General features: G+C 53.6%; 1 protein-coding gene across 5 annotated transcripts in view; it reads left to right on the top strand.

Moving 5' to 3' along the window:
• TPCN1 (two pore segment channel 1) overlaps window positions 1-23,045 on the top strand; it is a 63,836-nt gene that overhangs the window by 34,277 nt on the left and 6,514 nt on the right. For 3 of the 5 annotated variants that reach the window (XM_082416481.1, XM_082416480.1, XM_082416482.1), the window contains 20 exons: window positions 2,181-2,357; window positions 2,752-2,865; window positions 3,692-3,822; window positions 4,675-4,763; window positions 6,512-6,546; window positions 7,105-7,163; window positions 7,410-7,509; window positions 9,519-9,635; window positions 9,858-9,982; window positions 11,148-11,196; window positions 11,720-11,783; window positions 12,818-12,862; window positions 15,201-15,257; window positions 15,336-15,389; window positions 16,550-16,622; window positions 18,590-18,697; window positions 19,705-19,776; window positions 20,323-20,412; window positions 21,800-21,915; window positions 22,662-22,708. In XM_082416481.1, the coding sequence (XP_082272607.1) occupies window positions 2,181-2,357; window positions 2,752-2,865; window positions 3,692-3,822; window positions 4,675-4,763; window positions 6,512-6,546; window positions 7,105-7,163; window positions 7,410-7,509; window positions 9,519-9,635; window positions 9,858-9,982; window positions 11,148-11,196; window positions 11,720-11,783; window positions 12,818-12,862; window positions 15,201-15,257; window positions 15,336-15,389; window positions 16,550-16,622; window positions 18,590-18,697; window positions 19,705-19,776; window positions 20,323-20,412; window positions 21,800-21,915; window positions 22,662-22,708 (1,722 nt within the window). The other 2 variants (XR_014251624.1, XM_082416483.1) reach the window with 2 other exon arrangements.

Genomic DNA, 23,045 nt, shown 5'->3' with positions numbered 1-23,045 from the left:
TCCCCTGTGGCCATGGCGGTGCTGGTGAAAACCACAGCCTGGCACAGATCACAGGACTTGTCCAGCTTGCCCTCCGTGTGACTGCCAGGATGTTTGTTCCCTGCCCTGTTGAGTCTGTGGTTTGTCTTTATTTTTTGATAATGAGGATAGGGATGTAGCCGGCTTCAAGGAAGTGACTCACTTGAAGTTCCCCTTGCAAACCACAGGCAAGGTCAGAGCTCCCTGCCTCCCAGCTACTGGGCAGTCCTCGGGCTGGGCAGGGGCCTGGAGAATGACCTCTTGCAGGAGTGCTTCATCCTACCAAACACCTATTAAATGCCTACTGTGTGCACCAGGCACCGTGCCAGCTGAGGACTTGACAATATCTCTTGCCTTCCCAATTCTCTGAAACAGGCTTGGCGAGCTGAAGCCACCTCGGGCTAGTACAGGAGCCCACCAGCCAGAGCTGTTTCCACGGCACCATGTGCCACCTCTGGGCCCAGAGACACTTCTTCCCATTGGCCTGGCTTTGCAACCTCTGCAGGAATCACCGAGCGTGTGTTAGTTTCACCTTCCCCAGAATAAGGGTTTGTGAGGATGGTTGAGTGTGGCCTCATCTCAGAAGAGTCGAATAGTTGGAATAGTTGAAGGTCGGACTGCATTCCAGGACAGCCGGAATGCTTTCAGAAGGGCTCTGGGCATCCCTTCTGGCTCTGCCCCTTTCCTCCTCTAGGGATTGGAGCCAAGGGGAAGAGCCTCTGTTCTGAGTGTTTGTGCTAGGAGTGAATGAGAGATTCTCCCGACTCAGCACCACTGACATTTGGGACCGGATAACTCTTTGTTGTGAGGGGCTGTCCTGTGCATTTTAGGAGGTTTAGTGCATCCCTGGAATTTACCCTCTAGATGCCAGCAGCACCCCCCAGGTGGGACAACTAAACAAGTCTCCAGGCCGGGGCAGAGTCAGGGGAGGGCAGGTGGTCAACATTGCCCCCAGTTGAGAAGCACTGAGGCAAGGTGATGCTTGTAAAGCATGAGCCAATAAGTACTCTCTCTGTGTCGGCTGTTGGATGGGGTACTGAGGTGATGAAGCGGAAGAGGCGGGACCTCCCTAACTTATCCGCGTGCCCACCAACCCTGGGGAGGCAGTGAAGATCCCCTACCTCCCCCGGAAGGCCGATCCTAAGCAGGAGGGTTATCTGCTTGTATTCCCAAGTGGACCGTTCGTGGTCCGCTCCGTCGTTTGCTTTCTACATCATCAGCAGGAGGTCAAGAATAGAGCAGGGCCGCTGGAATCCGGCTGTCTGGCTCTATGAGCTCAGGTGTTACTGAAGCTCTTTGTGCCTGGATTTCCTTATTGCTGTCAAATGAGAAGAAATAGAAGCACCTGCCTGGAAGGGAGATTGTCAGGAGTGAGAGGAGTGTCGAGGGCTCAGCGGTGGGGGTGGGGGTGGGGGTGGGGGGTGGGGCTGAGCATGGTGCCAGGCCTGGAGGGCACTCGCTGGGGGTCAGCTGCTGTCTCATTACTGTTGGGGTGAAGGCATCAAGCGGTTAGGAAATTAGGTGGAAATGGAGTAAATTAAGTAGGATGGGGAAAGCTGAGTAAAGAAGGAGCGTGATAAAGGTACCCTCACACTTTCCCCTCAGTGTTACTATGACTTAAAATAATAATAACAGGTAACCTCTGGCGGGGAGCTTCCTTTGTGCCAGATGCTGTCCTAAGTGTCTTGCAGGAACCCGGGGAGTGAGTACGAGTGTTGATGGTTGTAAAGGTGAAGGAACATTCTCAGTGTTACCCAGGGAGGAGGGGGGAGCCAGGACTCAGCTGTTGTTAGTTTACCCCAGATCCCACCCCCCGACCTCAAGCACTTAACATCCCGCAGACACACGTGAGAGTGAAATTTTGGCCTCAGAGGGGACCAGATGTGCCCGCTTCTCTTCGATCTCTTGGATTTTTTATTCTTTGATTCCTCTGAGTAGTTTTGGGAAGAAGCAAGTCTTTGGAGCCCCATCAGCGGGCCAGGGTGAGACTTGACTGGTGTGCGGTTCTACGAAAATCACACTTTCGATTCTCCATCATCTCCCGACTCTGGCCTGAATCTCCTCCCACCTGCCAAGGGCCCTCCCCCCTCCCCGCCCACCGCGCATCCTGGCCGCCCTATCGTCTCCAGGCGCGTTCGCCCACGTGACCCTTGCTCTTTCAGGAAGGTGAGAATAATGACAAGTTCTTCACCCACCCCAAGAATGCCAAAGCGCTGGCGGCCTACCTCTTTGCTCATAACCACCTCTTCTACCTGATGGAGCTGTCCGCGGCCCTGCTCCTGCTGCTGCTCTCCCTGTGCGAGGCTCCGGCCGTGCCCGCGCTCCGGCTGGGCATTTACGTGAGTGTCCGGATGGCTGGGAGCCACGGCTCTCTGGGGGCAGGGTAACTCAAGACTGAGAGGGAACGTCCTGGAAGGGCGGACCCCACACGGATTTCAAACAGGGAGGGCCCGGGGGCAGCAGGTTCACGAGTCTTGCCCGCGGTCCCCGCCCGACTGAAGGCACCTCCCCGGTCTCCCTGGGATTCTGCTCCCTCGTAAATTCCAGGGAGGGGCGCCTTCGGATTGCCTCAGAACCCGCAGCCCGCTTTGGCCCCCAGGTGGGCAGCATACCTGATTAGCAGTCCCCGCCCACTGTCTCCAGCCTCAGAGGAAAAGGCGGGCAGGTGTGCTCGCTGCTGGGGGAGGGCAGGCGCTGGGGAAGCCACATCTCCTTCACACCCTTTGGCTGCAGGTCCACGCGACCCTGGAGCTGTTTGCCCTGATGGTGGTCGTGTTTGAACTCTGCATGAAGTTGCGGTGGCTGGGCCTTCACACCTTCATCCGGCACAGACGGACCATGGTCAAGGTGCTGTGCCCACCTCCCTACAGCATTTCCTCCCCTGTCAACTTCAAGTCTGTATCTTCAGTTCAATTCCAAGTCCCCCATGGGTCTAGTCCTGCGCCCAGAAGTGTAACCTTGGGTCCCTGTCCTCGCCATGCTTCCAGCCTTGCTCCAGGTGTCACAGTGATGCGAACCGTAGCGAATGTGGTTTGGCGTTTAGCGCGTGCCAAGCACTGGCACTTTGACATTTGTGGGAGGTGTAGTGCTCTTCCTAGTCTACATGCAGCCAGTTGGAAGAGAATGGGATCTAAATCCCGGTGAGTTGGGATTCAAAGCCAGCTCTGTGTGGCCTCCACGCCCACGCCGATCAGGACCATATTATGTGCTTTCTCTCTCTGCGGCAGAGAGAGGCGTAAGTCGGGATGTGTCAGAATGGCGTTTGGCAGTGTAAAAAGCCCACACGCTTGTCCAGGAGAATGTGCCCAAGGAATTGGAGGTCAGGGTGTGCTGCAGACCTCAGAGGCCCTCACGGTGCAAGCGGGGAGAGCTGGAAGCAGAGGGTGGGTGGATGTGGCCTGCGGAATAGCAGTTTTGCTCAGCGGGTATCATCTGATGGGCTGCTGGGAGCATCGCCCTGGGGCTCATTCTCCTGGGACTGCACATCTATGCCAGCAGCCAGAGGGCTTCTCCCTGGGGCCTGCTTGATGTTGGGGGAGGTGAGAAAGGGCGAGGGAAAGGTCTCTCCGGACTCCGGGCCGGGCTGGGCAGTATCCAACCAGCCCTCTGTTCAGGGTGTACAGGAGGGGCTGGGTCAGAGGAGCTGACGGTGCACTGTGCCCTCCACCCCCAGACCTCTGTGCTGGTGGTGCAGTTCGTTGAGGCCATCGTGGTGTTGGTACGGCAGACGTCCCACGTGCGGGTGACCCGGGCGCTGCGCTGCATCTTCCTGGTGGACTGTCGGTACTGCGGTGGCGTCCGGCGGTAAGGCCCGGGGGTGGAGCTGCTCAGACAGTCGCTATCATGGCCTGGCCTGGACCTCTGGGCCAGTGGAGCAGGAGCCAGTGAGTGATGTAGCAATAAGGCCCCTCCTGCACTTGGGTAGGATATAGTCACGCTCGCTTCCCTCTGCTACTCGACCCACACAGAGAGGAAGGTGGTCTTCCTGCTGAAGTTCAGGTCTCCTGACTCTGGGTCCAGGGCTCTCTCCTGTCTCACCTGTGCTTCTCTGGGGCTGGTCCTCTCTTTGAGCACAGTACCTGCCGAGACACAGCCTAAAGCAGGAACTCAGCAAAGTCCACGTGACTCAGCAGGCTGTCCTGACACCTCCCCTGGGACTGGGGGTACCGAACTCAAACCAGACCGTTAGCCTAAGGTCAAACTGAGTTTTGAGAATCCATCTGGAAAACCTCTTGGCTGGGGTACTGTGGATGAGAGCGGGCTGGCCATTCACGCTTGGTGCCTGTCCTTAAAACCAGAGACAAATGTCCTAGGACTGGGTGGCCCTGAAATGTCTTCCCACATCCCTTGTCACCCGAGGCCATGCACCTGGCTTTCTCCTGCCGTCTCCGTCTCTTGCAGGCACTTGCCTGCTTGGGCTCAGTAAGTGCTACACCTGCCCCGGTTCTTTGCCCGTCACCCACTGAGTGGAAGGCCTAGGAAATCACTAAGCATGATGTCACAAGCCAGGGCGAGAGGGAATTTAGTGTTCTGGGGGTCGGGAGCACCAGGCCCCCATCTCGACAGGCACGTACCCCACTGAGGAGTCCCAGCCAGCACCCCCTGGGCCCCGGCCCGGCTGCGCCTCACCCCTCCTGGCCCCGTTTTTCTCCCCAGCAACCTGCGCCAGATTTTCCAGTCCCTGCCGCCCTTCATGGACATCCTCTCGCTGCTCCTCTTCTTCATGATCATTTTCGCCATCCTTGGTGAGTTTCTCCTGCACCCCAGGATGCAGGCGCTCGCTAAAAGCAAACTCACAGTTGAGAAAAAAAGGTACTTTGATAGTTTCAGAAATTCAGGAAGGTTTTCAAAATGATATAAACACCCAACTCAGGAAATGCAGTGTCGGAAAAAAAAACGGAAGCCACCTTTGTACCCTTTCCTGATCTCAATTCCCTTCAGCTCCCAGAGGTACCCCCGGCCTTTATTCATGCTGCTGCACGTAGATGTAGGTCATTCATTTTCACCCCAGTGTCGTGATCCGATATATGAATATACCCAAATTTATTTATCACGTCTTCTGTTGGTGGGCACTTTTCACTATCACAGATCACACTGCAGTGAACATTCTCGTGCGTTTCCTGGCGCACACGCGGGAGGGTTTCTCTACAGCGTGTGCCTAGGACCCTAGGGTCTGCACACTTCAGCTTCACTAGATGTAAAAGCAGGGTCATGGCCTTTCTAATTCCGAGGAGGCCTTGCCTCTTCAGATAAGATCAAGTATTGATGCGACACCCACGTTCAGACACAGGGTTTAGACAGTGGAGGTCTTAGAACATGGCGACGTAGCCCAAGGTGCCTTCTCCAGTACTCAGATGGCAAAGACAATGGAACTAGAGAGCCCTGGCTCTAAGGCCCCACCAGTGCTGAAACCCCCGGGTTCTCGTGACTGCTCTGTCCTGAGCCACTGACTCCCACTTACCTCACCTCCACCCCACTCTCGATAGAATTTCTTTTGTGTTCCAAGGGGGCTGACTTCCCCTGAGGGCAGAGTTACTCTCTTTCCCACTCAGGATTTCAAGGACTCAGGGGAATAACTCATTCTGAGAGGGAAAAAATTAATGGTGTTAATTTGGCTACAGGGGAACAACAGGGTCCCTTTGGAGTTGTGCTTGGCTGTCATGTTCTCAAAACCAAAGATCGCAAACCGGCAGTCTGGGTTCCAAGTCCAGCCTATGGATGAGTTTTGTTTGGTCTGAAAGTGTTGAGCCAGCATTTTAAAACTAGATTTTTTTTACATGAAAATACAGATTTTCAGCCTTAAAAATTTTAACTTTTTTAAACTTCCGTTTTTTAAAAAAATCGACATATAATTGACATATAGCACTGTATTAGTCTTAGGTATACAATATAATGCTTTGCTATGTATATACTGCAAAATGATCATCGTAATAAGGTTAGTTAACATACATCACTCTACAGAGTTACAATTTCTTTTCCTTCTGATGAGAACTTTTAAGATCTACTCTCCTAGCAACTTTCAAATATACAATACGGTATCATTAACTATTGTCACCGTGCTATACGTACAGCCTTTTTTTTTTTTTTTTTTTACTGTATAGATTTATTATTTTTTAAAATTTTATTTATTTGGTTGCCCCAGGTCTTAGTTGCGGCAGGCAGGCTCCTTAGTTGCGGCATGCGTGTGAGATCTAGTTCCCTGAGCAGGGATCGAACCCGGGCCCCCTGCATTGGGAGCATGGACTCTTACCCACTGCGCCACCAGGGAAGTCCCTATACAGCCTTTTTTAATCATACATTTGATGGTACTTGGGTCACCCTCCTGAATGGCAGCAGTTATCTGGTGCTCTGCCACAGTCCCCACCACTCCCTATGCTTTTCCTCTGCCTACTGCACTGATTCACATTTATTTGTCCAGTCCTTCTGACATCTGGGTTTGGGACTCTTCTGCTCTAACCCTTTTTTCAATCTGTTTCCCACCACCTTCTTCTAGGTTTCTACTTGTTCTCCCCTAATCCTTCAGACCCCGTAAGTAATCAACATGTTTGTTTGTTTCTTCCTTTATGGGAGGCCTTTCCCCTCAGATAAGGTGGCTGGACTGACCCCCTAGCTTTATTAGGAAGGGATGCCCTGCTTGGTTTCTCATCATCGCTTCTGGCACCTGAAAGTGCCCCGTCACCCAGATTTGAGCTGTCTCCTTCCTTGAATGCCAAGGGGGACCCCCTGCCCTGTCCTTGAGAGGGGTGTTTCCAGGATCAGATTTGGAACACGGGCACATTTTGGCAGAGGAGCTGTGGAGGAGAGCTCAGCTAATTGTGCATATGTGGTTCCCTGGGAGACAAGTCCCAAAGCCGGTTGTCTGCTGCCGCTGGAAGCATTGAGCTCAGGAGGGAGGAGGCCTTGGACTCCATGTTTGCTTGTTCCTCTGCCATCCTTCAGGGATCCCTTGGGAGGAAGAAGGAGTGGGTGGGGCAGGGAGGGGGAGGGCAGGGCTCTGGAGGCGGCCCACCGCAGGCAGCCTGTTCCCGGTGGGGTGTGCCCTGGGCCTGGCGGCCACGTGCCCTCCTCTCCTCCTCTCCCCCTCAGTACTTCAGCACCCTGGAGAACAGCATTGTCAGTCTGTTTGTCCTTCTGACCACCGCCAAGTAAGTTTGGGCCCTGCTTTGGCTTCTGCCCTCTTCTAGTGCCTGGGGTCTTGTTCTCTTTTCAGCCAAGAATATTCCACATCTTGGCCCAGACAGGTTCTTGGGACCCCGTGAGGGACGGGAGTGGCCTGGTGAGCCTAGAGTAGGGGAGGGGGAAGGGGGCCGGGAAGGCAGGAGAAGAGATGTCCTTTTAGAAGACGGAGACCAGCAGACACGGGCCCTGCGGGTAACACTCTGCAAACACAGTTTCCCAGATGTGATGATGCCCTCCTACTCCCGGAACCCCTGGTCCTGCGTCTTCTTCATCGTGTACCTCTCCATCGAGCTGTACTTCATCATGAACCTGGTGAGTGACCTTGCCTCGCGCTCCACTGGAGCAGCCCTAGCCCACGCTCTGCTGGGCACTGTGGGGATGAGGCAGGGACAGCTTTCGGCCTCCGAGGGCAGAACACTGGGGAAGGAGGTCCCAGACCGTAGTCAAGTGTGGTGTGGCTAGGAATTCCCTGTCGGGACTTAAGTTCAGCTGGTTACCAGCGGTAACTAGCCTCCCTGGGTTAGCACTGCCGCCGCCGCTGGTGACAGTGCTAGAGTTTAAACCAAAGCTACCCTGGGATCTTCTCCTTCTCACAGCAAACATGTAATAACTATAAAAGCTGGTACTTACTAAGCCTTAGCCAGGCACTGTGCAAAGTGTTTTATGGATGAGGGTTAAATAATTTAACACTCAAACCCTGGAATTCTTATTATTATTCTCAATTTATAGTTGAGGAAACTGAGGATCAGACTGATAGCTAACTCGCCTGCGCCTGCACAGCTCGGGGTGGCCAGGTGAGCTGGTCTGATTCCAGAGCCCTGCTCTTAGGCACTCCATCCTACTGCAGCCACATGCCGGGAATGTCTTGTGTATTTCCACCCCGTTTATCATGAACCATTGGGAAATTGAACACAGAACATATTCCTTTAGGGAGAACATAAAAGTCCCCATGCACACTGGGAACTTTGGAGGTGTTTACAGAGGCTCTGCCGGCCACCAGGAGTGTTCCTGCCATCAGCAGATTGCCTCCCAGACCGGGCCATCAGGCTGGTGCTGAGCCCACATCAACGCCAGAATTATCAGGAAGAGGCCTTTTCAAGTCTTGCATTTATTTTTATACTTCTGAAGAGCATTCTCACACCAGTCACCACAGTCAGGCCCAGTATAGAAATGGAAAACACTTTCTCTGGGGTAGATTTGTGAAATCTCCTAAAAGTGTGACGTCTTAAGGAGGAAAATATTTTCTTTTTTTAATTCCTCAAAACCCAAAATAAGTATGTTAGATATCTCTTTGAACATCTTATAGCTCTTTTATACTGTTGTTAGTTTAGAATCTAAAAAATAGTGTATGTGTAATTGATTTGCTTTAAAAGATATTTAGAGCTGTGAAAATATAGGGCATGGGTCAGCAGTCAGGGCCAAAACCCAGCCCACCATCTGTTTTTGTCAATAAAGTTTTATTGGCCCATTCATTTGCACATAGTCCACGACTGCTTTCATGCTACAGCCGCAGGGTTGAGTGGTTTCTACAGAGACCATGTGGCCTGCAGAGCCTAAAAGATTTGCTCTCTGGCCCTTTACAGAAAAAGTTGCTGACTCTCCCTTTATCTAAAAGGAAATATGGGGGACCAGTTAGAAGGGATGGAAAGGACAAGAGAGTTCCCCTCAAAATATTTTTGAAAGAAAAAGAGTTTCCAAAAAGTGTTCTTCCAAATTCTGCTCCTGCCCTCCCATCGCGTTCTGATAACGCAGACTGTGTTGTTCACCTGCTAACTTTGGAATTAGAAAGTTCCAGAACCTTGTGCCCTTTTGTGCAGGCCACCTCACACCCTTGCTTTCTGGGGCCACGCAGACTCACCAGGAGAAGGAACAAGGGGACAGGGGAGAAAGCATCGGCACAGCGATGTTCCTTCCTGCTCTGAGGTTGGGAGGGCACAGGATGGGGACACAGCCTCCCCGGCCATCGCACGGAGCTGAATTGGGCAAAAAACCCAGTGTGTTCCCCTCGCTGCTTCTCTCCCCTTATAAAACTGCCCAGCCAGGGACGAGCTACAGGCAGAGAGAAGAAAAACCTGGGGAAAATATAATAGCAGTGTCTTCATGAATCTTTAGAGGGGAAATTTACAAGTGGCAATGAATGACCTTCCTCTGCTGAGTCTTGGAGATGAACTTCCTACACCACCTGGGGCAGGCGAGAGGCTCTTTGCAACCCCTTTCTCGGGGGTGGCCGGAAGAGCGCCCTCTGGAGGCTGGAGAACGACTCCCTGGTTCCTTGGGGCCCCGCCGGGCACAGGAGCCAGGTCTCTGCTCTTCCCTCACAGCTTCTGGCCGTGGTATTTGACACCTTCAATGACATCGAGAAACACAAGTTCAAGTCTTTGCTGCTACACAAGCGAACCGCCATCCAGCACGCCTACCGCCTGCTCATCAGCCAACGGGTAGCGGGGCAGGGGCTGAGCCAGGGAGGGAGGTTGGTCCCTGCTCCCCAACCCTTGCCCCACGGTATCCCCTAAGCGTGGGAGGGCCAGCAGCTTCTGAAACCAGGAGTCCTGCCCTTGGGAGAACAAGAGAACAGGGGCCCTGGGATCCCGTGTGATGCTGGGCATCTGGCATGGCTGCCCCCACTGTGTTCCACGGGGCCGTCTTCCCTCTCCCCCCAGGGGCCTGCCGGCATCTCCTACAGGCAGTTTGAAGGCCTGATGCGCTTCTACAAGCCCCGGATGAGCGCTGGGGAGCGCTATCTCACGTTCAAGGCCCTGAATCAGAGCAGCTCGCCTCTGCTCAGGTGAGAGCGGCTGCCAGTTGAGTGCAGTGTGGCCGGATGAGGCGTTCACAAGAGGCAGCTGGGGCCTGCAAAAGCCCGGGGGTGGGGAGTGGGCAGGCAAAGAGGCTCATAGAGACTTTAGTTTTCTTCAGAGATTCTTACGCATGTAGACCCTATTCCTCAGGATTCTTTTTACAAGTAACAAAAGTCCAACCCAAATCCAATTTAAACTTGAGACAAAAAAAATGTATAGGCTCGTGGAATGGACTGGCCCAGCTGCTCACCGTCGAGCCGTGAGCGAGGTGGTTGCATGTGAGCTAAGCCACAGAGCAACGTGAAACACACACACACACACACACACACACACACACTCTCTCTCTCTCTCTCCCTCTCTCCCTCCCTCTCTCCCTCTCTCTCCCCCTCTCCCTCCCTCTCCCTCTCTCTCTCTCTCTCTCCCTCTCCCCCCCTCTCTCCCCCTCTCCCTCCCTCTCCCTCTCCCTCCCTCTCCCTCTCCCTCCCTCTCCCTCTCCCTCCCTCTCCCTCTCCCTCTCCCTCCCTCCCTCCCTCCCTCCCTCTCTCTCTCTCTCTCCCCCCCTCTCTCCCCCTCTCCCTCCCTCTCCCTCCCTCCCTCCCTCTCTCTCTCTCTCTCTCTCTCTCTCTCTCTCTCTCTGTCTCTGTCTCTGTCTCTCTCACAGCTCTGGCACAGCTCTGGCACAGCCTCAAAGAGCTGAGCTCTCCATGGGCAGTCTTGGTCTTCTGACTACTGATGACCAAAACCCTTCTTTTCGATCTGAGATGAAGCAGGTCTGCTGTAGAGACAGGAGTGAGCGAGCTCTGTTCGGGCTGAACTCTCTGCCCCGGTTGTTCTATTAAGTCCTCTGCTAAAGGCGGCTCAGTCCCTGTCTGTCTGAGAATGGTGGTAATCTGGGGGCTGCTTCTCTGGGGGACGGAAGCCCGCAGTGGTCTGTGTAGGCTGAGTGGATTAAGTATCCATAGTCCCTGGAGGAAGGAGGAGATGAAATGCCTGCAGGTACGGGTCCCCTGGGCCCTGATGCGCTGGGACTCGCAGATGTCGCCTCCTCGCCTCCCCCGCTCCACCCCTGGAAGGTGACCATAGGCAGGCGAGTGAGAGGACCGAAGCTCGGTGGGAACGTGCTGTGGTTTTTTGCCTTGTTGCTTGTGACAGCCTGAAGGACTTTCAAGACATCTACGAAGTTGCCGCCTTGAAGTGGAAGGTAGGTGCTCTCCAGGGAGTGACCCGGCAGACGGTTCCACGGGAGGGGGTGAGGCCGGGAGGCACCCGGCCGTCCAGCTCTCTCCCTGCTGGGACATCGCAGCTCTCGGCTGGGCGTTGTGCATTGTAGGGCTAACAGGTGGCCCCTGGCCCTGCATGCCTGTCCATCTGCAATGCGGTGTGCTGGCTAAAAGCACTGAATCTCAGACCCCATTAGTCACCGTGTGACATCAGGCAAGTTATGGAACCCTTCCAAGGCTTGTCTCACCTGGGAAGGGGGGTCATGAGAGTCCCTACCTACCGCATTATTTTTAGGATTCTATAAAAACAATGCCAGTGCATGGCACACTGAAGAGTTCAGCAAACACTGGCTGGCTTTGTTGTTCTTTAGATCCGTGAGTGTTTTCATGATTTCCCAAGTTAGCCAGGAGAGCAGGAAAGGAAAGCTGCATCCGTGCCCCCAGGGCTGGGCTCTGGTCACTGGTCCTAACGCCCTCTCTCCTATGGCCCTGTTCCTTGGCCAGGCAAAGAGAAATAGAGAGCACTGGTTTGATGAGCTTCCCAGGACAGCATTCCTCATCTTCAAAGGTAAGGTTGACCTGAATATGGCAGCTGGGGACGAATGGAGGTTTCCGGTGACCACAGATAAGCATTTAAAGAACATATCCAGAGGGTGTGTGTGTGTGTGTGCATGCGAAATGTCTATGTGTGTAAAAGAGACAGTGTGATTACCCCAGCAGGGAAATAGTGTTGGATTAGGAAGGGAATCAGTAACATAAAAACCAAACCAAAAAAAATTTGTGGAATATTTATTTATTGAAGAAAATTGATACAAAGTCAAATAATTAGAAGAAAATGAAAGGCTCCCACGCAGAGATAACCACGGTTCATTTTCTGATATGTTTCCTTCTGGTTATTTTTCTGTGCATTTTAAAAACAGCAGTGGGGATTACATTATATATTCTGTTCTGAAACCTGCCTTTTTACCTAATGATGGATTTTGACCTTCCTCCAGTGTCAGGATATATAGCTAGTGTATCTGATCCCTTACATAATGCTCGCATTGTATAAAATTGAAAATTTTAAAATCGGAATGCCCCATATTATTTACCTAATAGTTCTCCCTGAATTTAATGCCAGTTTTGGAAGTTCCACATGGGGTATGGTTAGCTCACAGGGGTCTGGGCCATATGAGCAAGAGTTAAAGTGGCATGTCCTATTTTGTTATTTCTCCCACAGCCAGGACTTTGAGCACAGCTGTTATTATTCCATATTCTTCAGCGAGTTTTCCATTCCACTGGGATGATAGTTACTCAAGTGGATAAATAAACAGTGCCGGTTCTAGGCCAGGAGCAAGCTTAAAGTTTCAGCAGTGGCCAGCAAAGCTTTGTTCTGCTCTGTCCCGGCTCCAGGTTGCTCAGGCACTTCCCAGAGGGAACGTTGCCAGTGCAGTCTTGCCCAGGGGTCCGGGCACAAGCGTGGGTGTCCCTCTGAGAGCAGGCCCTTCCTTTTTCACCCCTGGGCATAAACACCCCGGTTGCTTGCACGCATGATGTCTGTGGTAGGAGAACGTGTACTTGTACATGAAGATTTCACTGTTAACATTTCTTCTCTTCAAATAGGAATTAATATCCTTGTGAAGTCCAAGGCCTTCCAGTATTTCATGTGTAAGTGTGAAATATCACAGCTCCAGGTCCCTTTCCTCCTGAGTCTTACTGCTCCAGAAGGTGGAGATGCAAGGGATAAATCCTGCAGTCATGATGCTGGCTGTTTATTGTGGAAAATTCCAAGCATGTATAAGAGTGGAGGGATTGTAAACAGCATCCACGTACCTGTCACCCAGCTTCACCCGTCATCATCTCATTGCCTGTCTTTCTTGTCCGTCTAATCCCCTCAGTCCAGCTCATCACCCCTTCTCTAGACCTGGAGTTTTTGGAAGCAGATTCCAGAACCACAGATTGTGGTTTGTTAATATGTCACTTCAGTCTGTTTTAATCTGTAGGTTTCTCCCCCAATCCGTTTTCTTCCTCTTGCAATATTTAGCAGGATTGTTTGTCCTTCAGCCTTGATTTTGCATGTTCCTCTGTTGCTTATTTACTGTAGTTTGGAAGTTATAGCTACAGCTGTGTTGTCCAGTGTGGCAGCCGCCAGCCACATAGGGCTATTTAACTTTAGACCAACTAAAACTTAAAAATTCAGTTCCCGTCACAATAGCCGCAGTTCAAGCACTCAGTAACCACGTGTGGCTAATGGTGACCAATTGGACAGCACAGATGCAGACGTTTCTACTAATCTAGAGGCTTGATTGAATTCACTCTTTCTAAGGAGTTCTGGTTCCATTTAATGGGAAATGGTGTTTAGAGACCACAATCTGAGATGCTAGAGGTACTCATTGCTTGGAGTTGGTTATTGTTTCCAGGGCTTTCCATGGACAGAGGTAGGATTTTGGTTTTTTAGAAGATAAACTATCTTGTGAGTTTATCCTGATATTCTTAATTCAAATTGTGGACTATAGGGTTTTTACCTAACTTCATCATTCTTTTTTAAAAATTTATTTATCTATTTGTTTTTATTTTTGGCTGTGTTGGGTCTTTGTTGTTGTGCACGGGCTTCCTCTAGTTGTGGTGAGCAGGGGCTACTCTTCATTGCAGTGCGTGGGCTTCTCATTGTCGTGGCTTCTCTTGTTGCGGAGCACGGGCTCTAGGCACGCGGGCTTCAGTAGTTGTGGCATGCGGGCTTAGTTGCTCTGCGGCATGTGGGATCTTCCCGGGCCAGGGATCGAACCTGTGTCCCCCGCACTGGCAGGTGGATTCTTAACCACTGCACCACCAGGGAAGCCCTCATCATTCTTTCACGTCTAAATTCCCAGGCTTAAAATCCTAGTTCCCAACAACACTGACACAGTCACTCACTTGCTTTATCCCACAGTCCACACATAATAGTCTCTAAAAAACAATACCAACACAACCCTAACAATATAATTGCTAGAAACACCACTCCAGGGATTCAGATGACTGTTTTAAATTCATCTGGAGTAGTTTTTCTCCATGTGGGTATGTCACCATCTGCATTTCTTTATTTCATTTGAAAAAATATTTTTAGAGATCACTTTTTACATTGAATTTTGCCTTATAATTATGTAAAATATGTATATGATTCCAAGTCAGATCTACAAAACAAAGTATACTCAAGAAAGAATTGTTTCCATCCTCTCACCTCCCCCAGTGGGTAACTTTTATTTTAGTTTATCCTTCCATTTTTAAAAAACTATAAGTAGATGCATATATGCACATTTCCCTGCCTTAAATAAACTAGCATAATTTACACACTTTTTTCAACCTTCCTTTTTTTTCAGTTAACAATACATCCTAGAGACCACACCATATTAATACACAGAGATGTTCTTCATTTCTTTTTATAGTTGAGAGTACACCATTTCATGAACATATCATAGTTTATTTATCCAGTCTCCTATTGATCGTTTAGGTTGTTTCTAGTTTCTTTGCTATCACAAATAGTTCCTCAGTGAATAGCTTTCAGTGTACGTCATTTGTGTTTTTGCTAATGTCTCATTGGGATGGATCCCTAAAAGTGGATTGCTAGGTGAAAGGCCAAACGCATATGCAATTTTGCTAACTAGTTCCTGCAGTCATTTAAAAACCAGATATCTCTAGGGAAAAACAGATGTTTTCAATACTCAAACCCTTTGTATATGGTCCATCTTTTACGCCAACTTGGAATAATCTGTAGGTTTTACTGAAACATCTTAACTGGTATCCCTATAGTGACATAGAGGGTGATTTTTAGAAATCTGTAGCTATTTTCTAAGAGAAACTACTGGTTGATTTAGCTCATGGTAAAAGCATTAAGCAGGAAGTTACCTGTTATAAGCCCTGCTCTCTGCGTATCTCAGAGCTGCCTAGAAACTAACCAGGGGCTGCAGCTGTGACCTGTAGATTTCCACACCCACCTGTGCTTTCTCTATTATGAGCCTGTCTGTTGCAGACTTGGTGGTGGCAGTCAACGGGGTCTGGATCCTTGTGGAGACCTTCATGCTGAAAGGTGAGCCTGGCTAGGGGACTGGCCCATCCTGTGGGCACACCTGGCTCACCTCTTGAACTGCTGCCTCTCTTCTTACAGGTGGGAACTTCTTCTCCAAGCATGTGCCCTGGAGTTACCTCGTCTTTCTGACTAGTAAGTTTCTGACATGGCTTTGCTCAAGTGCTTTTCAGTTGTCAGTGGTTACACTGGCTGGAACTTCTTTTTGGGTTAAGATCTCATGGCTCTTCTCTAAAGCAGGGGAGCATAATGAGGGTGGAGCAGAAATTGAGTCTGATTCTACCCCATCCCTGTTTCAAACTCTTTGGTGATTGCCCACTGCCCTCCAGACCAAGTTCCCGTGCTGGGTGTGAGTCATGGGGCCACACAGGGCCCCTTCAGCCTCCCTCTCAGGTTTCATCTCTTGCCGGTACCACCACCCGTGCCCCACCTGCAGCCCCCCTGAACACATCCCGCTTCCCAGGGCCCCTGCCCTTTCTTACCTCTGGGCCTCTGCACAGGTGTTTCCTCTGTGCACTCATCCCCTCACCACACTGCTCTGCCTGACACCCCTCTCCCTTTATGTCTAAACATTAGACATAACTAAGAACACTGTGTCCTAAATTGTTTTCATTGTTCTTAAAAAGCATGACTTTTACTGCCTTGATCAGTGCCCTTTGGCTTTTTCTGTGGAGTTCAGAGTAGCATAGTGATTCAGTGCACAAACTCTGGGGTCAGAAAGACCTGGAATCTATTCCCAACTGTGTCTCTTGTGTGATCTGATGCCCCCTCCAGGGCTCCCTCTTCAGCTTCTTCTTTCATTATGTTCCAATGACACCAACTTCCTTCTGCCCCTCAAGCAGGCCAAGATCATATCCGGCTTGGCCCCTGATTTCTTTCAAATGTAACACTCTTCCCCCAGTCTACTTCCCCCAGTCTAACATATCAGTTTGCTGTCTTTCCCCTGAGTCTAGACTCTAAGCTCTGTGTTGTTCAGGGCTGGGCACCCAGCACCCAGTGCAATGCCTGGCACGGGAGAAGTGCTCAGGAAATACCTGTTGGATGGACAGACAATGCCTGCGGCCACTCCCAGGGAGTGGGAGCGAGTGCTTCTTGTTAGCGGGCAGCCCCGGTTGGCCAGCATCTGGGCCAGGCACTGCCCTGGAGCCCACACTGTCTCAGGGGTGCGGGTGTGACGTGGGTGTCTGGAGGGCACGTGACCAGACCTCGGGAGAGTCTCGAGGAGGAAACGAGCCAGGCCAGGGGTGGCAGAGGCTGTGGCAGGGCCGCTGCTAACTGCTTCTTTCCGCTCACAGTTTACGGGGTGGAGCTGTTCCTGAAAGTAGCCGGCCTCGGCCCCGTCGAGTACTTGTCCTCTGGATGGAATCTGTGAGTAGAGAGCATGTTTCTTACCCACGTCAGAGACTCTAATGAAAGCCACAGGTCCTCTCCGTCCACACCCACTGCACAGTTTCAGAGGGAAGGTCCGAGGCTGGGTCAGGCCCCTGTCTCCTGGAGCGGTTCTGCCTGTGGCTCCAGGCCTCCCCAGGGTCAGGCCGTCATCTTACTCTCTCAGGCCACCCCCGCCAGTCCCTCTCCTGGACATGGCCTCTTGGGGGTCCTTAGGCCAGCTGGCTCCTTCTGAGTCACTTAACCCCACACCCCTCCCTGACAACTAAGCTCTTTTCTCCTCCACGAAAACCACGACACCCACAGAGAGGGAAGTGCCACGGGTCCTGATGCTTGGTCAGCATCGAGCTGGTGGCCCTTCTCCCTGTTCCAGAGACCCCGAGAGGTGGCTCACTGCCCGTGAAAGTTAACTCACCCACGAAATCAGGCTGCACTCACGAGGTCTTGGGTCGTGAGAGTAAAAACAAGTTAATAAGTAGAGAAGAGTCAGGCAGAGCAATAGCGTGTGGTCATGCAGTTTGCAGGGCCTTAATGTGTATCTGGCAGGAGAGAGGGGCTCTCTGTCCTGCTTTCCTGGTGGGGCTCCCCTGTGGTCCTGCCCCACCCCTCAGTGCCTTCACCAGGGTCACTGGTGTAACCTGTGTCTGCCATGAGACCAGTGTGGGACCTTCAGGAGGGGTTTCTAGGCATTTCTTTCTTTCTTTTTTTTTTTTAATTAATTAATTTTTGGCTGCATTGGGTGTTTGTTGCTGTGCACGGGCTTTTCTCTAGTTGCAGCAAGCAGGGGCTACTCTTCATTGCTGTGCGAGGGCTTCTCATTGCAGTGGCTTCTCTTCTTGTGGAGCACAGGCTCTAGGCACACGGGCTTCAGTAGTTGCGGCACGTGGGCTCAGCAGTTGTGGTTCACGGGCTCTAGAGTGCAGGCTCAATAGTTGTGGCTCACGGGCTCAGTAGTTGTGGCTCACAGGCTCTAGAGCGCAGGCTCAGTAGTTGTGGCGCACGGGCTTAGTTGCTCCGCGGCGTGTGGGATCTTCCCAGACCAGGGATCGAATCCATGTCCCCTGCATTGGCAGGCAGATTCTTATTTATTTATCTATCTATTTATTTATTTATTATGTGGCTGTGTTGGTTCTTCATTGCGGTGCGCGGGCTTCTCACTGCGGTGGCTTCTCTTGTTGCAGAGCACCGGCTCTAGGCACGCAGGCTCAGTAGTTGTGGCTCATGGGCTCTAGAGTGTAGGCTCAGTAGTTGTGGCTTGCGGGCTCAGTAGTTGTGGTTCACGGGCTCTAGAGTGCGGGCTCAGTAGTTGTGGCACACGGGCTTAGTTGCTCCACGGCATGTGGGATCTTCCCGGACCAGGGCTTGAACCCGTGTCCCCTGCATTGGCAGGTGGATTCTTTTTTTTTTTTAAAGGAATGTAGTTTATTTATTTATTTATTTATGGCTGTGTTGGGTCTTCGTTTCTGTGTGAGGGCTTTCTCTAGTTGCGGCAAGTGGGGGCCACTCTTCATCGCGGTGCACAGGCCTCTCACTATCGCGGCCTCTCTTGTTGCGGAACACAGGCTCCAGACGCGCAGGCTCAGTAGTTGTGGCTCACGGGCCTAGTTGCTCCGCAGCATGTGGGATCTTCCCAGACCAGGGCTTGAGCCCGTGTCCCCTGGCAGGCGGATTCTTAACCACTGAGCCACCAGGGAGGTCCCTAGGCATGTCTGACCCCTGAGGTGTGTGCTGTGACCGGGGCCCAGCCACACCAGCCTCAGAAACCCGATAGCGGTAGGAAGCTGGCCAGCTGCGGGCCACTGCGGGGCCTGTTGCTGCCTTTGCCGTGGTTGGCATGCGGGCTCCTTGGAAGGGAGTGCTGGGCACAGGGCTGGGGAGCCACCAGCCGTCGTGGGGGAGGCTGTGGGTGGGCCGAGCAGACCATAGCTTCTCCTCCTCCCTCCCAGGTTCGACTTCTCCGTCACAGCATTCGCCTTCCTGGGACTGCTGGCTCTGGCCTTCAACATGGAGCCCTTTTATTTCATAGTGGTCCTGCGTCCCCTCCAGCTGCTGAGGTGACGGGGCAGGGCTGGGGTCGGGAGTGGTGGGTAGGGGAGGGTGGGGAGAGCCTTGGGACTGGTCTGGGGAGTGACTAGAGGCTCACAGGCCTGGTGTCGGGGGTGGCACGCCCCCTGCAGGAGCACCTAGTGCGGGTGGGGGGAGGGGGATGGTGGGTGCCTTGTCTCCACCTGGGCAGGTGTGCAGATGGCCCACCTCCTCACATCCTGGGACCAGTTGCCTCTGACTGTGGAAGAGAAACGTGGCTCAGGGCTCCAGTGAACTTGGCCTGTGCTGGTGTCGGCTGCAGCCACAGAAACACACGTGCTCAGAGTCCTCAACCAGACAGCCACGGCCTCTGAGGGTCCAGAGGGACTTTCGAGCCCCTACCACAGCCAGCCGTGATTTGCTGGCACAGTCCTCAGCTTTCCCCCAGGGACCACCGTAGGAAACCAGCACAAATTTGTAGAGATCCGTGGACGGTGTCCGTTACTAGTTAGAGATCTGTGTGTGTCCTCAGAAGCCTGGTTTTCCTCTAGAATATCCAGCTGCGGTCCTATTCACATCCATCGCCCCCTCCCGTCCTGCCCAGGAGGAGAGGTGGAGGTGAGGGACCGGGTGGCCCTTTCTTACCTGGAGGAGCTGCCGCACTGCCGGCTCTTCTGCAGGCGCGGCCTTCTCCCCTCCCAGGGTTGCCGCAGCGTCCCGGGCAAGGCCTCGCCCCGCGCCCAGCCTCCGGGCCTCATCCATGAGTGGCAGCCGGCCGCCGTGCCCGCTCATGCGAGTCATGCCCTGCCTCCCTTCAGGGCAGGGCCCGTCTAGCCCCGATGTCCCGGCACCACCGCTGCCCCTGCCCAGGGTGCGAGTCGCCCGAGCTGAGTGCCCAGTTGGCGGCTCTGGGGAAAGTAGGTGCTCAGGTGGTGGAGGGACCCCTGGCCTGCCGTGCCCCACCTGGTGCTGTGGACCGAGGGGCTGCGGCCACGCCCGGCACCTGTAAGTGACCCGGCCCGCTTCCCTCGCTCAGGTTGTTTAAACTGAAGAAGCGTTACCGCAACGTGCTGGACACCATGTTTGAACTGCTGCCCCGGATGGCCAGGTACTGCCCTGCCTCTTGGCCCCCAGGGCCAGGCGTCACGAGGCTTGTGCCCCCTCGGGGTGGGCAGCTGGGTGGTCTCGGGGGGAGGGGGAGGAGGAGTCCCGAAAAGGACGAAAATCGAGGGCCTGACAGGGTCAGATCTCTTCAAGGAGACCGAGACCTTGACCACCACAGGTCTCCCTGGTTCCACTTTTCTCCACTGACCTGTCTGAAATATTTAGTAGGGAGGGCAGGGAGCTGTCAACTCACTTACCACCTGTGTCTATGTTCACAGGTAAGGGTCACCTGTGAGTCTACCTTCACAGGTAAGGGGTGAATCGCTGGTAGAGGGGCGTCTGGTAATAGAGTCCTGATTCGAGCCGTTTTCTACCCCAGACCTGAATCCGAGGCCCCTCCCCTGCAGGCACTTTCCAGCTGGTGCACCTGGCTAGGGGCATGCGTCTCCATCAGTCAGCTCAGGGGTCTGAGGATGCCAGGGCCGCCGGGCGAGCTGCTCTCTCCTGCCTGGCCCTCGATCACCCTGTCTCTTCTGACCCTCCTCCCTAGCCTGGGCCTCACCCTGCTCATCTTTTACTACTCCTTCGCCATCGTGGGCATGGAATTCTTCTGTGGAATCCTCTACCCCAACTGCTGCAAGTAAGTACGCAGCGGGGCCCCCAGCCCCAGGCAGCCTGCGTTTCTGGAGGAGCCCAGCCAGGACTGGAATGCTGACCTCTGATCCCTCAGGGGCCCACCTCCCCAAGCCACAGCACCCTTTGAAGCCCTGAGAATCACTTTGCTTTGCTCCCAGGGTTTATTAGTTCAGTGCAGCAGCTAAGGGAGGGGGCCTGGAAGCAGAGGGTCCTCTCTGAAGTGAGGATGTCTGAGCAAGTTTCCCTGTCCCCCAGGCAGGGTCTAGGAGCCACTCTCCAACCAGGTCTCCATCAGCTTACTCTTGGGGCTGGGTGCTGGCGGCTGCTCCAGAACTGGGAGCAGCCTGGGGCCTGAGGCCGGAGTCCCACAGCTTCCTCCTGCTTCTCCCCGGGGGTGACTGGGGACCTGGGCAGACACATCAGCTAGGGGTGGCCTGTTAGGATGAGATGGACACACACGGGAAGGTCTCTGGGGCAGGGATAGAGAGCGGGGCACACAGCCTCCCTTGATCGCTCCCTTCCCTCTCCCTTTCCTCCTAAGCCACCACGATGAAACCCGTGTGCTCTGCCATTCATTCTCCATCCAGTGTTCTCTTAAAATTGGTCCTTAACGGTTTCAAGCGCTGATAAAGTTCCCAGAGACACTGGTAGCCATTTTGAGTGTCAGGCTAAGCTGAGAACCAGAGCCTGTAGCAGTGGGTCACAAACCTTAGGGCACGTGAGAATCCTCAGGGCCGCTGATTAAAAGTGCAAACTCCAGACCCCACCCTGCGCGTCTGACACAGGCCCGAGGCTCAGGACTCTGCCTTCGGAACAAGCTCCCTGGGGGCCCAAGGACCAGACTTGTCAAGACATCAGCATGAATTATAGCAGATCAGCCATACGAGGTTGGCAGGAAAGTAGCAAATAAGCTCTCAGAACAGGGGCAATCAATTAGAACAGAACAGAACACTCCAGCCAGGTGCTGGGGAAAGCCCGATGAGGAGAGGACCCTTCTGGAGGGCGGCCTCCAGGTCAGATCCCAGGCTGGTGGGGGCAGGGGGCTGGGGGTGGTGTCCGAGGAGGCACTGCCTTTGTCTCCCCTCCCGGAGCGCCGGGCTCTGGCCGCTGAGAGCGAGAAGGCCTGGCTGGCGGCAGAGAAATGCCAAGTGAAGGTGGACTGGGGGGCAAGTCTGGGTGTTCCCACCAGCACCCTGGGGACTCCCCTTGAGACAGGAAGACAGGCAAGAGAGCTGGGGGCTGGGCAGGGAACCAGGCTGGGCCAAGACAGATGGTCCTCAGTCAGACCTTGGTTTGCTTAAACTTTCTGTACTTTGTTGAGGTGACCAGTTATCTTGTGACCTTCCTGCCCAACCCTCTGTCCCCGCCCCCGTCTCCCCCCCCCCCGCCAGTACGAGCACAGTGGCAGACGCCTACCGCTGGCTCAATCACACCGTGGACAACAGGACCGTGGTGGAGGAAGGCTACTACTATCTCAATAATTTTGACAACATCCTGAACAGCTTTGGTGAGTGCGGAAAGCCCAGGCGGGCCATGCCCTAGGTACTGCCTTGGTCACTGCAGGTCCCAGGTGGGGCGGAGCAGAGCTGCCCGAGGCCTCCCCGTCCCGAGCCGTTTGCCATACTTTCTCGAGTCCTCTCTGGCCCCAGTGGAGCCTGTGGTTTGCCCAGCCTTGGGGGTGCAGTGCAGGCCAGACCCCAGGGCTTGTTTCCTGTGACTTTTTCAGCATCAGAGGAGCAGCAGAGCTTCATGCTTGGCTGGGAGGTGGGTACAGCCCGATGCTAGGGAACCAGCCCCCTTGTCACAGCTCCACAGTTGCAGGGTGGGACCTGGCCACACCAGCCAGCCATGGTGCCCCGCTCCACCCAGGCCAGGCCCACACAGCTCTGCTCCTGGCTTCCATGGAGAGGCCGGGAGGCCAGACACAGCTTCTCAAGAGGAAGGGATCCCCTCACAACATCCCAGATCTACACCAAGGAAGGTCCGGGGACTCTTTCCCCAGTATCCCCACCCCTGGTCCATCACGAGCTGCTGAGACCAAAGATGCACCCTTTTGGGGACCGGCCAAGATGGCAGCACTCCCTGTGGGGTGGGCGCTCAGGAAGCGCCTTGGCTGCTCTCTCGGGAGCTCACAGGCCAGCCCGGCAGACAAGTGCGTGGTACCCAGGATAGGTGGAGAGAGGCCACTTGAAACTCGCTTTGCAAAAGCAGGTCTGATCAAGATGCTTTCTGTTTCTCCCTTCCCTTTGGCAGTGACCTTGTTTGAGCTCACAGTTGTCAACAACTGGTACATCATCATGGTAAGGACTTCCGTCAGCTCCTGGGGGCATCTTTCCACCATTCCCTGAGGCCAGCTCCCGTCTCCCCTCACGCAGCCTGGGGTGCATTGCTCTCCCCGTCCCCCGCAGGGGCCGGGTTCTGCAGGGACGCCACGGTATGGCCTGAATCCCAAGAGACTCCCCCTCCACACTTGCTGGACGTGGCCTTTGTCCCTGCTTTCCACACGTCCCCCAGCAGCCAGGAGAGGCCACTTAGCCTCTGGGTCCCTGTCCTGCTCCCACCACCGTGAGGGAGACTTTTCAAGCAAGGAACAGTGTGGCAGGGGTGGTTGGTTGGTTGGTTTTTGCCATTCCTTAA

This window comes from Balaenoptera physalus (assembly GCF_965194825.1).
Source record: "Balaenoptera physalus genome assembly, chromosome: 12".
Lineage (NCBI taxonomy): Eukaryota > Metazoa > Chordata > Mammalia > Artiodactyla > Balaenopteridae > Balaenoptera > Balaenoptera physalus.
The sequence above is the reverse complement of the archived record's forward strand: the minus strand, read 5'-3'. Positions and strand labels throughout refer to the sequence as shown.